We start from the raw sequence: 12,852 nt of genomic DNA, 5'->3' as shown, positions 1-12,852 counted from the left end.
AGCATATCATGAACAAACCAACAATGAATTAATACAGCAGTTGATATCAACAATTAAAAAGAATACACAAGGTCAAGTAATACATGACACAATTAACTTTTAATTTGACGTTATGCTTTTTGTTTCATTTTACGTTATACCTCCTTCACACATTCTTTACATGTTTATTATGGATTATGGATGGATGGATTCATTTCTATCACAACCTTTGAACTGCTTTTTTTTTTTTTTTTTTTATTTCGTAACTCATTTTTTAATTATGACCATACACTCACTCATTATATATACAACCAATAATATGATCTTAATATTTTTAGTTTCTACATTGAAAACATTGTGTATAAATATGTGATTTTGTGCATCATATTTTGGGTTTTGTTCATCATCACTTTCAAGTAACAATTGGATAGTTTATCTTCAATTTTGTATTGTTGTTTTTCCACTCACTTTTACTCTTCATCTTTTCATTTGATGAGTACTTCAATAGACATTTATTGATGACTGATTGACTTATGGAACGCTCTGCTAGGGCACTGCAACTAGCAAGCGCCGCCTCTTCATCATCATCATATACTAATCTCCCAATTCAACAATTTGTACGTATTTGATTTGCTTTTTCTCATTCAATCACGTGGGCTATTTTGCTTGTTTCATCACTATATCATATTTCATTGAACTGCTAATCAAGTTGAAACATTCACGGTGGAGGAAATTGATATTACGTATATCATATTTTTTCTCTTCCACTGCCGTTTTGCACCTTCACTTCCACGAGCCCTGCCATGGCTTTTGATTGGCAAAATGAATTGGCCTCTACGGTGAAGCCTCCCACCATCGTGGTTGCACCATCAAATAACAATCCACCTGCAAAATCATTTGCGCAGGCACTTGTAACTGCGACGGTGACAGATAACTTCTGTAACCCTCCAAAAAAATCGTTTGCACAGGCTTTGGTTGCTGCAACCGTGACAGACACCTCTTCACCGTTACCAACTCCGGTTATTCGTGGTGAAATTCTCTCCATCCCTATTTCTGATGAGTCTTACGAACAAGGGATAGATGCTTGTAAAAGAAATTTACGGGGCCGACTAATATTAAGCAAGGGCGACAAGCCTTATGGATTCCGGGAGGTTCAGACAAAGCTTCAGCAACTTTGGAAGAATGTTGGTCCATGGAAGATGACGCCCCTAGGCAAGGGGTATTTTGTTGTTCGAATGGTCCAAGGACTTTACTGCACGCACACAACGACAAACACACGCACAGGTCTGGATTCGATTACTTGAGCTGCCGCAAGAGTATTGGATGGACCGCACGTTGAGAGAGATTGCAAGTGCAATTGGAACACCGCTACTTATCGATTCAGCCACTCAAAATCGAGTATTCGGACATTATGCGCGTGTTTTGGTGGATATGGATCTGTCAAAGCATATTTTTAATGAGGTGATGGTTGAGAGAACAGGCTTTTCCTTCTCAATTGAAATTACCTATGAACGTTTGCCGGCGTTTTGTACTCATTGTGGGAATATTGGACACCATATCTCAAGTTGTAGATGGTTGCACCCCGTGAAAGAAACTGTTATTGACAAGAAGAAGAAAAGTATTGTTTCACAGAAACAGCAGCCCCCGAAGTGGCAACCTAAGGATAATATCGACGGTATAGGTTCATCCAAAGCCTTTGAAGCTCCGGTGGGTAACAAGGAAGCTGAGGACATTCCAACACCGCAAGAGGTAACTACAAATTTACCGGTTCAGGCTGATAATTCCAAGTCAGCAGATGCACAACACTCAGATGATGTTTCACCTCAAAATGTTACTGAGGCAGCAGCTATACATCTCTCAGATGATGATGTTACTGAAGCAGCAACTGCACATCACTCGGATGATGCCTCTCCTAAAGATGCTACCAAGGACCAGCATGATATTGAGTTCATACCAGAGGTGAGTGATGATATATGGAAGGATACGCTTCCCAGCACATCGATACATGTCTTGGAAAAAATTTCTGACACAGCAGAGGCTCAAGAAGGGGACACTACTGCAGCATCTCGGCCAATTTTTACGGATGTCATGGAATTAGAAGCACAAACACAAACACACAGTGCAGAAGTAGAGCAGGACACACTAGCTGTGCATATCACTGAAGGTACAAACATTGATGTCGACATTGTTAATAGGGAGGTCTCACCAACTGCTCAAATATTTGTTGACAACGACGGTGCAGAACTGGAGAATACAAACAGCAAGCGAATTGTCCGGGAGGAAGGAATGACACATCCTAATCCTCGAATTCAACATGATCTTGATCTTTGGCAGAAAATTAAGGATCATAATAACAACGAGGACACTGCTCAAATGGAAGGGTCTGTTGTCACAGATGATGCAGAGGTAAATTTACCCGTACAGCAACATGTTAGCAGGAACATACAAAATGGTCTCGACTTATGGGCCAGAGTCCGTGAATATGATCAACGAATGGCTGATGAAGGCTTCACTCAAGTTCTTACCAAGGCGCAGAAGCAAAATCGTAAAAAGCAAATCATTGGCACGCCCTATCAAACCCGTGCAAAGGGTGGTCTTCCATCTTCCAAATGATTTTTTTATTGGCTAATATGGGTCATGGGATTCAAAGTTCTCTTTGGTTTGAAACTCTTCCGGCTGTTCAGTTGCATATGGATTTCTTTGTGATGGAGTTGGTTTGTTTAACTACAGATTCTCTTAGTCTGTAGTAGTTTATTTCAGCATTTTTTGTTTGTTTTTCTTCTGAGGGTTTTGGCCTAGTCCCCCCTCCTCTTGTATATATTTTTCCTTTTTTTTAATAAAATTTTAGAGTTTGGCGGCATAGGACGGAGGTTTCCCAGATGACAACCTAGTTGGTATGTCGGTGTTTCCTCCCGATGTCTGCTTTTGCTCCTTGCTTAGCAAAAAAAAAAAAACTCTTCATCTTTTGATTATCAAAGTCTAAAACAAGAGTGTTCTATTTGTGGATTGGAGTTTGCAATAGGACAAGCTTTAGGTGGCTACATGAGGAGACATAGAGCTTCAAATATGAAAGGAAATAACAATATTCACAATTCTAATAATACTATGTCGTAATTATCATATCATATTTAAACATTGTGTATGATTTGGAGGGTGAATACTTGATTCGCTGCAAAAGATGAAAGCTAGAAACCAGTGAGTTTTGGTGTTGAATTTGGATTTGAATCCATTTTTCAATATTTCTTGGTATTAATTATATGACGATTTATTCATTAGTGTAGGTACAATTTTTCTCTTATCTCTTGATTATTAACTGGTTTCTATGATATGATAATTGATAGGGAGTCAAGTTACTCTTAGATTGATCAAATAGTTAAGCTTCAAATGTTTATTAGTCTATTTTTCGAACTTTCTTTTATATATTTTTTTATTCCTTAATGTGTATGTGGATTTTTGATTTTTTTTTTGTGAATTAGGATAAATGATGCTTCTATTTTTTATTTTGTTGCATCATTGATGGTGAGGAAGAAGCTTATTAAAAATGGTTGTTTATCGTCACTTTCTCCATGAAACTATTGGATGATTCCTCTTCAATTTGGTGTTATAGTTTTTCTTCTCTTTTTTACTCTTTATTTTTTGGCTATTAATTAATACAAATTGGTAATATAAATAAGGGGTATATTTATAAATAATACTGTTTTTTTATAAAGGTGAAGACAAGTGTCTACCATTTTTTCGTATAAAAATAATAATAAACATATTACTCCAAGTATAATGATAGAGATAAACATTGTGTATGTGTAATTAAGATAAAGATAGATAAAATTGAGATGAATAAAGAATAGTGCCTCTAAAAACAATATATAGAGAAGGTTAAAGGATATGATCCAAGTTACACATCTATCTCTCTATCTTCTATATATTTATATATCTTTGAATTTGTACATCTAAAAAAAATTTACACTATTAATTAACAACTTGACTTTCCAATTATCTTTGAAGAATTAAAGAATTAATTAATTATCAAATTGAATAGTTTCCTCCACTATTGAAAAAAAAAGGAACTTCCCATTCTGCATGTCACACAAAATAAAAGGAGAAAACAAAGACTTACTTGACAGTTAGTACTATATACCTCAAAGAAAAATATGTATGCTACAATTATTAAATAATTAAATCCATATGTCCACATAAAATAAATAAAAAAACGTATACACTAATCAAATTGTCAGAAAATTTAGGAAAAGTCAGTCCTAACATGGTAAGAAGATTAAAATGATTATGATATCCAAAAAAAGTTCCATTCATTAGATTGGAAACTCTAAAAATGAACGTTTTAATTTTTTCAATAAAATCTTGCCCCAACTTATCTTATATATGCATGATTGCCCAACTCTACTACCATGATCATTTATGCTTTTCTGCTTTGTTAAGGTGATGTGGTTCTCCTTTTACTTTCCTTTCCTTATTTTTTGTGTTTGGGTATACATTTTCGGTCCATAAATTGGTTTTTTTTTTTTTTAAAGGAAGGTCCGTAAATTGGTTGATAATTTTTCTCAAAAAGAAGTTCATATATCCCACACATATAGCATATAAGATTATACATTGAGAACACATTATTTTCTTAGACTAATACAGTTTTATTTTCATATTTTATCCATAACAACAGAGAGAGGTGTGATCACTAAGATGTACTTTCAAGGTTTGATACTTACAATTAAAATTTGCTTTTAGGATTGACACATATGCAATTTGTATGACCCGTGCGGCAGCACGGGTGCAAGGACTAGTTTTGCTAATCTCCCATTGTTACCAGAGGCGTGTAACCTCGTGTTTTTATAGTCGGTCATAAGAGTGGGGAGTTGAGGATTTTTTTAGGAGAGTGGAGAGTGGAAAGTGGAGGATTGGGAGGATTGTGGGATCCTCCACTATCCCATCTCTCTTAGACCGAGTCACACATATGTTTTATGTGCAGGGGCCGGGTTCGAACCCCGAATTTTCCACTTCTTCACACATAATGTGTATGAATCTAGCCACTAGGCTGCCTGACAAAAATAAAAAATAAAAAAATAAATATATAATACTCTATTTCATGTTCTATAGTCTAGTTCAAGTTCCACATTCATCAATCTATATATGTTTCCACACGCATACTTCTATTATTCTATATATGGGCATATGTATAGTCCAGCAATATTAGGGTTGACTGGGTGGCCTTAAGGCAACCGCTTCAATGGCCTTGCCCACTCCATGGTCCTGCTGTTGTCTTATACAAAAGGAATAGTGGACATGACATGACTATTTTATTTATGAAAAGTTCTCCTAAAAAAATTCTCTTATGTTGATGACGTCGTTATTTTTGCTGTAAGTATTCTATTCTTGAATACTTCTTGATTAACTGTCATTCCCATAAAGCTACGATTCATTATGCAAGTCAACTTGCTAAATCCTCCATGTGTTGGAGTAATTGTAATAAAAACAGTACTTTTAGAAGTAATCATGGCATATCTGGCATTTGCCAATTTTTTTGGCATTGCTTGTTCTTTTCATGTTGAGCTATCAACTATTATGAGTTGGATTGAGATAACCTACATGCTAAATTTGGTCTTGCCTTTGGATTGAATGTGAAATATACGTCTTATTGTTTAGTCTTTTTCTAAATGCCTTGCAAATTAAGAAATAGGTGGAGAAATTGTCTTTCTCATGCTAAGAAAATGAGCTTCCATTTTTCAAACCCTAGTTTTACTTGGTGGGACCTCCACCCTTCCCCTTATGTAATTACGTTGGTTAACTAATTTACTAAGCATAGAAACATTTTGTTATCATTGCTAATAAAAAAAAAAGGATGTATACGTTAAATGAAACCCATCTCTAATAAAACAAAAAAAATGAAGAAAGGTAATAAATGAAGATATAGCTTACAAGAGCAGTAGGTGAAGAAGCCAAGCTCGCACAACCAAAATCAATTTACACTGCCGCAGAAGCTATCCTTTCTTTCTTTTATTGGAATTGATTTTGAAGGATAGAACTGATTTCTCAGAAAACTTCCAAACACATATTTAGTAAAGTAAACTTACATTTGGACTTGCAAACTTATGTCTACCACATTTCAACGTGTAATCAAACAGCCTAAATGAAGTGTAGGTATTGGCTCCAAAACTAAAACAATAGAGATCAGAGAGAAGAAAAATACAATGAGACTATATGAGAGAGAATTGTCTAAAAAATTGTCATAAAATGATTGTATAAATATAATTTAGGTAACAACAATGACTTTTTGTTTCTTTCTTCCGAAAATTCATAGAAGTCGATCAAATCCAAATCTCATCGCCATAGTCGATTGCTCACATAGACCAATTCAAACTGATGCTAGAATACAAAATACAACAATTGTTGGTCTTCACAAGCTTCGACTAATGCCTCCGGCGGAGAGCAATTGAGAATTGAAACCCGACAACAAGGCGGTGGCGTTCCACAAACGACGCTCATGAGGTCAAACAGAAACAAAAAGGATATTATTATGAAATTGAAACGACGTTCGTTCATTACAAATTTTAATCGGGAAACAGTAAAAAAATACCTATGATATTCTAAGTAAGTTTTGTCCTTCAACTTTTTTTCTTCGCAAATGGTTGCCACAAGATCAATATCTTTTCTGGGTGTTGTAGATAATTATTGTCTTATTCATGTGCAGGGACATATGTAGGGGTGGAAATGGGTTAGGTCGGGCCGGACTTTGTAAGACCTAAGCCTGACCTACTTAAAAAATTATAGGTCTGAGCCCGGCCTATTACCCGTCATAGGCCCATTTTCAAGGCCTGGCTTGACCTTTTTAAAGGTCTGATTAAGCTTGAAAGCCTATTTAATAGCCTATTTTACACAAGCCTACCAACACCTATAAATCCTCTACTAAATAGGCCAAAACTTACGAAGGCCTAAAGCACACATATAGGTCTACTACTAAATAACGAAATCTTACGAAGGTTTAATCTCCCCAATATATCTACTACTAAATAACCAAATCATATGAAGGTTTGAGTTTATGAAAAAAACTTCAACAATATCAATAATGGAAGAGATATTATATACAAAAAGCTTAGTAGGCCGGCCTGACAGGCTTAATAGACTTTTTTGTAAGCCTTAGTATGACCTATTTAATTAAATTGACTTTTTTTTGAGGGAAATTAAATTGACTTTATAAAAAGCTTGAGCCTGACCTTTTTTTTAAACGAGTTGAGTCGAGTTAGGTTTTAAATATAAATCGTAGGCCCCTGTCGGACAGTCTGGCATGTTCCCACCCCTAGACATATGCACGTGCATCAAATTGATGCAGTTTTGCCACTAAATTTAAAAATGAACAAAAAATAATTATATGAACATAGGTAAACCATAAAAAAATTATAGGATCAAATATTTAATTTAGCCTATAGGATTTAATCTTGCCTCATCAATTCATAATGTTTGATCCATGATCCCTTAGACCATCCACAACAGAGCACCCTAAATTAGGTGTTTACATTTATTTCATATGTCCACATCACTTATTTTATGGTAATACTTAATAAGCACCACTTTTCTCCAACCCAACACCTCAAAATAAATTATTAAATAGGTCTCACAAATAATTTTATATCATTACATTTTAACAACATTTAATTTTATTAAGATTTATTAAATGGGACCCATGAAAAATGAAGAGAGAAGGTGCTTCCATAACCACCCTTCTAGCCACCTATATATTATTCTTCACACTCGGGGTGCCTATTTAATGTGGTGCTAAATAGGTGAAGCACCCACCCTTGTGGATGGTCTTAGTGCTGCCGCGATAGATATATTTGAATATCATTAAATTTTTATATTTGTTTAACTTATCCTTACAAAATTTGTTGGTAAGGTGAAGATAGTCACTCTTTATGATATCATTATAAGAAATGCTAACAAATGCATCTAGGGTATTCTTTAATGTCCTTAATAGCTTTGTCAAAAAAAAAAAATTAATGTCCTTAATAGCAAGTTTTTATGAAAATACATCTATTCAATCATTAAAATTTGTATATTTGATTTTTTAAATGAAGAATTTCTAAATTTACGATCCTTAAAGAGTGTCCTGGAATACTCGTTGGCAAAACCCTATCTTTATTCTATACGTAAAACTTGTGTTTTTTTTTTTATCAGATACCAACAAATTATAATGACCTGCTTCAAAAATAAATAAATTATAATTTTAATCACGTTGCGATTCCATTTTAATTTTGATTAAAAAAGTAGTATAGATAGCCGTGAAAAACCAGACCACGAATGCACCAACCCCCAATTTGCCAGCCAGAATAGGAAAACCATATCATGTGATGTACCAACACCCAAGAGAAATAAATTTAACTTGCTAGCCAGACACAAGAAAACTATGCCATGCGAACCACATGGGTATGCTTTAAAATATTAAGAGCAAAAGGTACAATATAATCATTATAAAAGTACACACATATTGCTCTTCTCCATCAACAAAAACCTTTCATTCTTCACCTTCAAAATTTCATTGTGTGAAGCAATGGAGAAACTTATTACAAATCGTTGGTCCAATATTCAATATGTCCCAGAGAACTATATATTTCCACCAGAATCAAGACCAGGGAATGTGAATATCCCATTTAGTAATAGCATCCCAGTGATTGATCTAAGTGAAGCATGTAAGGGTGATAGAAGCAATATAATCAAGAAAATGATCAAAGCTGCTGAGGAGTTTGGATTCTTTCAGGTTCATCTAGTTCATGCCATTTATCTTCTTGTTTTTAATTTAATACATTTTTTTTTTGTTTAGAGGCCTAATTAATTATTTAATGGGATTGAAACAGGTTATTAATCATGGGATTTCAATGGACCAAATGAAGGAAACAATGAGCATTTTTAAGGAGATTTTTAAGATGCCTGATGAGTACAGAAAAAACTTGTGTACTAATGACCCTTCCAAGCCATGCAAGATGTTTACTAGCAGTTTCAACTATGCAACTGAAAAGGTTCATCTATGGCGAGACAGTCTTAGACATCCATGTTATCCTTTGGAGCAGTGGCAACATTTATGGCCTGAATATCCAACTAGATACAGGTAAATAAAAATGAATGAATGACATAAAATGTTAGATTTTGTTTATACACACTATTGTTTTTTCTACAAAATCAAATTTTAAAGTTGGTATTCCCGTTTATAAACTATTTTCATACCTTATATATGTACTTTTCTGCCTTCTAAATATATCAATTTTTGTTTTTAGTCCTCGTAAAATATTGTTTTTAGTCCTTGCACATGTAGTAGTTTGATCTAATAAACCTTCTCTAACAGAGAACGTGTAGGGGATTTCTCAAACGAAGTTAAGCAATTAGGTTCAAGGCTCATGAATTTGATTGGGGAAGGGCTTGGTTTGAAGTATGGATATTTTGACAATGATCTTACAGGATCAATGATTCTGTCAGTTAATCATTATCCACGATGCCCTGAACCAAGTTTGGCATTGGGAATGAGTAAACACTCAGATCCAAACCTCATCACCATTTTAATGCAAGATGATGTATCTGGTCTTCAAGTATTGAAAGATGGAACATGGATTGCTCTTGAGGCTCGTCCTTATGCCTTTATCATAAATGTAGGCTACCAGCTGCAGGTACGCTTATTAATTATTATATATAAATATAAATGGAATATATTTTTTATTTCATCAATTATATGCAATCTTATTCATTTGTTCTTAAAGAGAGTCAGGGATATTGGAGGGTGCTCCCAACTTTTCGTTTCAGTCCCTCTATATTTTTTGTTAGACTTTTACTCTCTCAAGTTTTTCATCATTATTTTTAGTCCCCTACTTTTTGGTCAACTCATGTCTAACCTTCATATTTTTTAATGAAATTTTCCAAAAACGTGTAGAATATTATGACAATCTCCTCCAAAACAAATTAAAATTTTAAAACAAAATATAAATTAAATATGAATTTTTAAGCATTACATATATGTGTGTGTGTTTTTTTATCTTTTCAAAATGATCAAATATTTTTATAACTTAATTATGCTAAATTCGTCCCTAAATGTAGTCCCTTACTATAATTTCCAATTTTATGTTTTGAGAGGATAGTTTCCATCTTTTATATTATGTGAAAAACTAAATTGCTAGAGATTTTGCAAGGCCAATAATACTTTCTCAAAATATTAATTAGATACGCTATTCGGTATTTATTTATAAGAGAAAGTTGAGTCAACAAAAGTTGATGTATCTGATTTGAAATTCAGTCTAGATACATCAACTTTTGTTGACTCAACTTTATCTTATAAATAGGACAGGAGGGAGTACTAAACTTCAATAAGTCATCCCTTAACAAATATGCCATAAGTTTCTATTTTGGTGGTATAATACTTGTAATTGATTCCAATTACTTATGAATTGCGTTATATGTAGTTTGTTAAATTGTATTGACTTGTGATAATGATTGCAGATAATCAGTAATGATAAACTAAAAAGTGTAGAGCATAGAGTTGTGACAAATGCAAGTCAAGGTCGCACAACTGGTGCATTTTGCCTAGCTCCTTCAGATGATTGCGCCGTAGAGCCAGCACAATCTTTCATCGATGAACACAATCCACCAATGTGCAAACCTTACAAATACAAGGATTTCAGTTCCCACTACTTTAACAAATATGGTGACACCGATGTAGTGCTTAAATCATTTGAGGCAACAAAGAATTAAGGTTTTCCTTGCACGTGTTAACATAATTTATGTTATCATAGATGACATAAATTAAATTTCCAATTTGTTATTTTCATTTATAAACCTCTATGTATTTAAAGTACTATCTTTAGTCTTTACAAACATGTTATAGGACAAGTATTGACTCGTGATTGCGACAAATGATTAGTGAAAATCAATTATCACAAATGATGTCTCTACATTGCATTAGTCTTTTATCAACAAAAAAAAAAAAAAACTATTGTGAATTTGTGATGCACATGTGAAGATATATCACGTACATATATTATTTTGGTTAAATATATAGAGAAACTTATTTTTATAGTGTTGAGAATGAGCAAATATAAAATAACTTTAAAACATGAAGACACATGAAGAGCAATTATAATTGGCATGTTTATTTTTCTCTAATTTTAATTTTAATTCATCAATATTTAAAATAACTTCACTGTTTCCTCGTATGCTTGGTCATGAAGCAGAAGGTTATATTTGTCTTCTTAATATATTGAGACTATAATCACATCTGAATCCAGGGGATCAAGCACAATTTTTTTATTGATAATGAAGAATTAAGAGGAAGACGATTAACATTAGAGTAGAATATGTATTTGGATTTAGCCCTCTACAATCTAGATATGAATTTTTTGATGTTTTTGTAGTTCTTCAAAGCTTTTTTAGGGTGTGTTTGGATTGAGGGTTTCGAATGAGAGAATTTATTTTTATTTTTTAAATTATGGACTGTTTAACATGTTTTTTCTAAAATAATAAATTTAGTGTAATTGAAGTATTATATGATCATTTAGCATATTATTATTTTAATTTTGAGAAAAATATTTCGTAGCATACGTAATTTAAAAACAAAAAGTAAGCTCTCCCCTCCCTTTTCCTCTCAAACCCTCCATCCAAACACACGTAATTTATACGTTTCATATGCTAAACAATAAGTACTAGACAAAGTATAGCACAAGACAAAGCATCACAACACAAGTTTATTCTTGTTAATCAAGTTAGTTGTGGATTTACCTACACTGCATTAGTTGTGGGTGATTAGGAATTTTGCAAATTTCAGTTTCTTCTTTATTGTTTTCAGAACAAGTTAGAATAGAATATATATTAACCACACTAAGGTTTTCCCTAGCATAAATCCAATGGGTTGGCTTAATGATATTAACTTGAGACCTGAGAGTGTGTTCCTCCTTAAGATCTCAGGAGGCAGGAGACAAGACAAAAATCAAAATTCTTGTCCCTCACTCATCAACATCACAACTTTTTGCCTCACATGTAAGTTGTCTATAATATAAAAATAGTTTTCTGTCCACAAAAAAATCGTATAAGACAAAAATTTATTCAATATCATAAACTTAGGGGGACCAAAACATAAAAAAATATAATAATAGTAATAAAGTGAAATCATCATAAATAAGTTAAAGGATGAAATATGTAACTTAGCTTTAGCATATAGTCTTGCCGCCAATAATTCAAATTTTTAATTCGTCAAAAATAACTCATTTGTAAAGTAAAGATTTTCTCTCTTTATAAACTCTATTCATACTCTAGGGGCATTATGGTAGGCTCTAATAGCATTAGATTTTTATATTGAAACTAACCCATTTTTATAAGCAGATTTGTAAGATGAAAATTGTCAATCTTTGTAAATTTTATCGAGGTTCTATCTTTATTCTATGTGATATTTTTGTTTTCCTCAATAAGTACCAACGTAATTGGAATGTCAATAATTTAATATCAGACTAAAGACTCAATTTGATTCTTCATAATTTTGTTTTTCTGACATTTTTATAGAGAGACAAATTAGTTTCTTTGTTATAATAAATCAAAATCGATGACTTATTTGTCTCTGAAAATATTAAAAACTAGTTTTCATTAATTGGAATAAATTAATGATATTGCAATTCCAATTTGGTTGAAAAAGAGTAGTATGGATACCCGTGATAAACCATACCCTTTGAAGCACCAACATCAAATGAGAAAGACTATAACCGTCTAGCTAAAATAGGAAAACTATACCATGTGTTGTACCAACACTTGATGAGAAAAAAATGTGCATTGCCAGCCAGAATAGGAAATTTATACTCGTGAATCACATGGTATGGTTGACTGGTTGAAGATATTGGTATCAATATC

At 33.1% G+C, this 12,852-nt stretch overlaps 2 protein-coding genes across 2 annotated transcripts; both read left to right on the top strand.

The window, feature by feature from the left end:
- The first annotated feature begins 1,302 nt into the window (after nucleotides 1–1,302).
- LOC146956386 (uncharacterized) lies at nucleotides 1,303–2,592 on the top strand. The gene has a single exon (XM_085749319.1). It carries the CDS (start codon nucleotides 1,303–1,305, stop codon nucleotides 2,590–2,592), a length of 1,290 nt encoding a protein of 429 aa, XP_085605445.1.
- Nucleotides 2,593–8,268: 5,676 nt separating this feature from the next.
- LOC146956385 (hyoscyamine 6-beta-hydroxylase-like) lies at nucleotides 8,269–10,899 on the top strand. Its single transcript, XM_085728636.1, has 4 exons — nucleotides 8,269–8,734; nucleotides 8,832–9,082; nucleotides 9,317–9,635; nucleotides 10,459–10,899. Exons 1-4 carry the CDS (start codon nucleotides 8,528–8,530, stop codon nucleotides 10,708–10,710), a joined length of 1,029 nt encoding a protein of 342 aa, XP_085584762.1. The 5' UTR covers nucleotides 8,269–8,527; the 3' UTR covers nucleotides 10,711–10,899.
- Nucleotides 10,900–12,852: the final 1,953 nt, after the last annotated feature.

This window comes from Medicago sativa, chromosome 1 (assembly GCF_051527215.1).
Source record: "Medicago sativa cultivar Bolivia chromosome 1, Bolivia_mono, whole genome shotgun sequence".
Taxonomy (NCBI): domain Eukaryota; kingdom Viridiplantae; phylum Streptophyta; class Magnoliopsida; order Fabales; family Fabaceae; genus Medicago; species Medicago sativa.
Note: the sequence above shows the minus strand (reverse complement) of the source record. Positions and strands in the feature narration are given on the sequence as shown.

What these genes read in the sequence shown, in the direction of transcription:
- LOC146956386 (XM_085749319.1), top strand. Translation starts at nt 1,303, where the DNA reads ATGGACCGCACGTTGAGAGAGATTGCAAGTGCAATTGGAACACCGCTA.
- LOC146956385 (XM_085728636.1), top strand. Translation starts at nt 8,528, where the DNA reads ATGGAGAAACTTATTACAAATCGTTGGTCCAATATTCAATATGTCCCA. An exon ending in AGGAGTTTGGATTCTTTCAG is followed by an intron (nt 8,735 to 8,831) that starts GTTCATCTAGTT and finishes GGATTGAAACAG; the next exon opens with GTTATTAATCATGGGATTTC. An exon ending in GAATATCCAACTAGATACAG is followed by an intron (nt 9,083 to 9,316) that starts GTAAATAAAAAT and finishes CTTCTCTAACAG; the next exon opens with AGAACGTGTAGGGGATTTCT.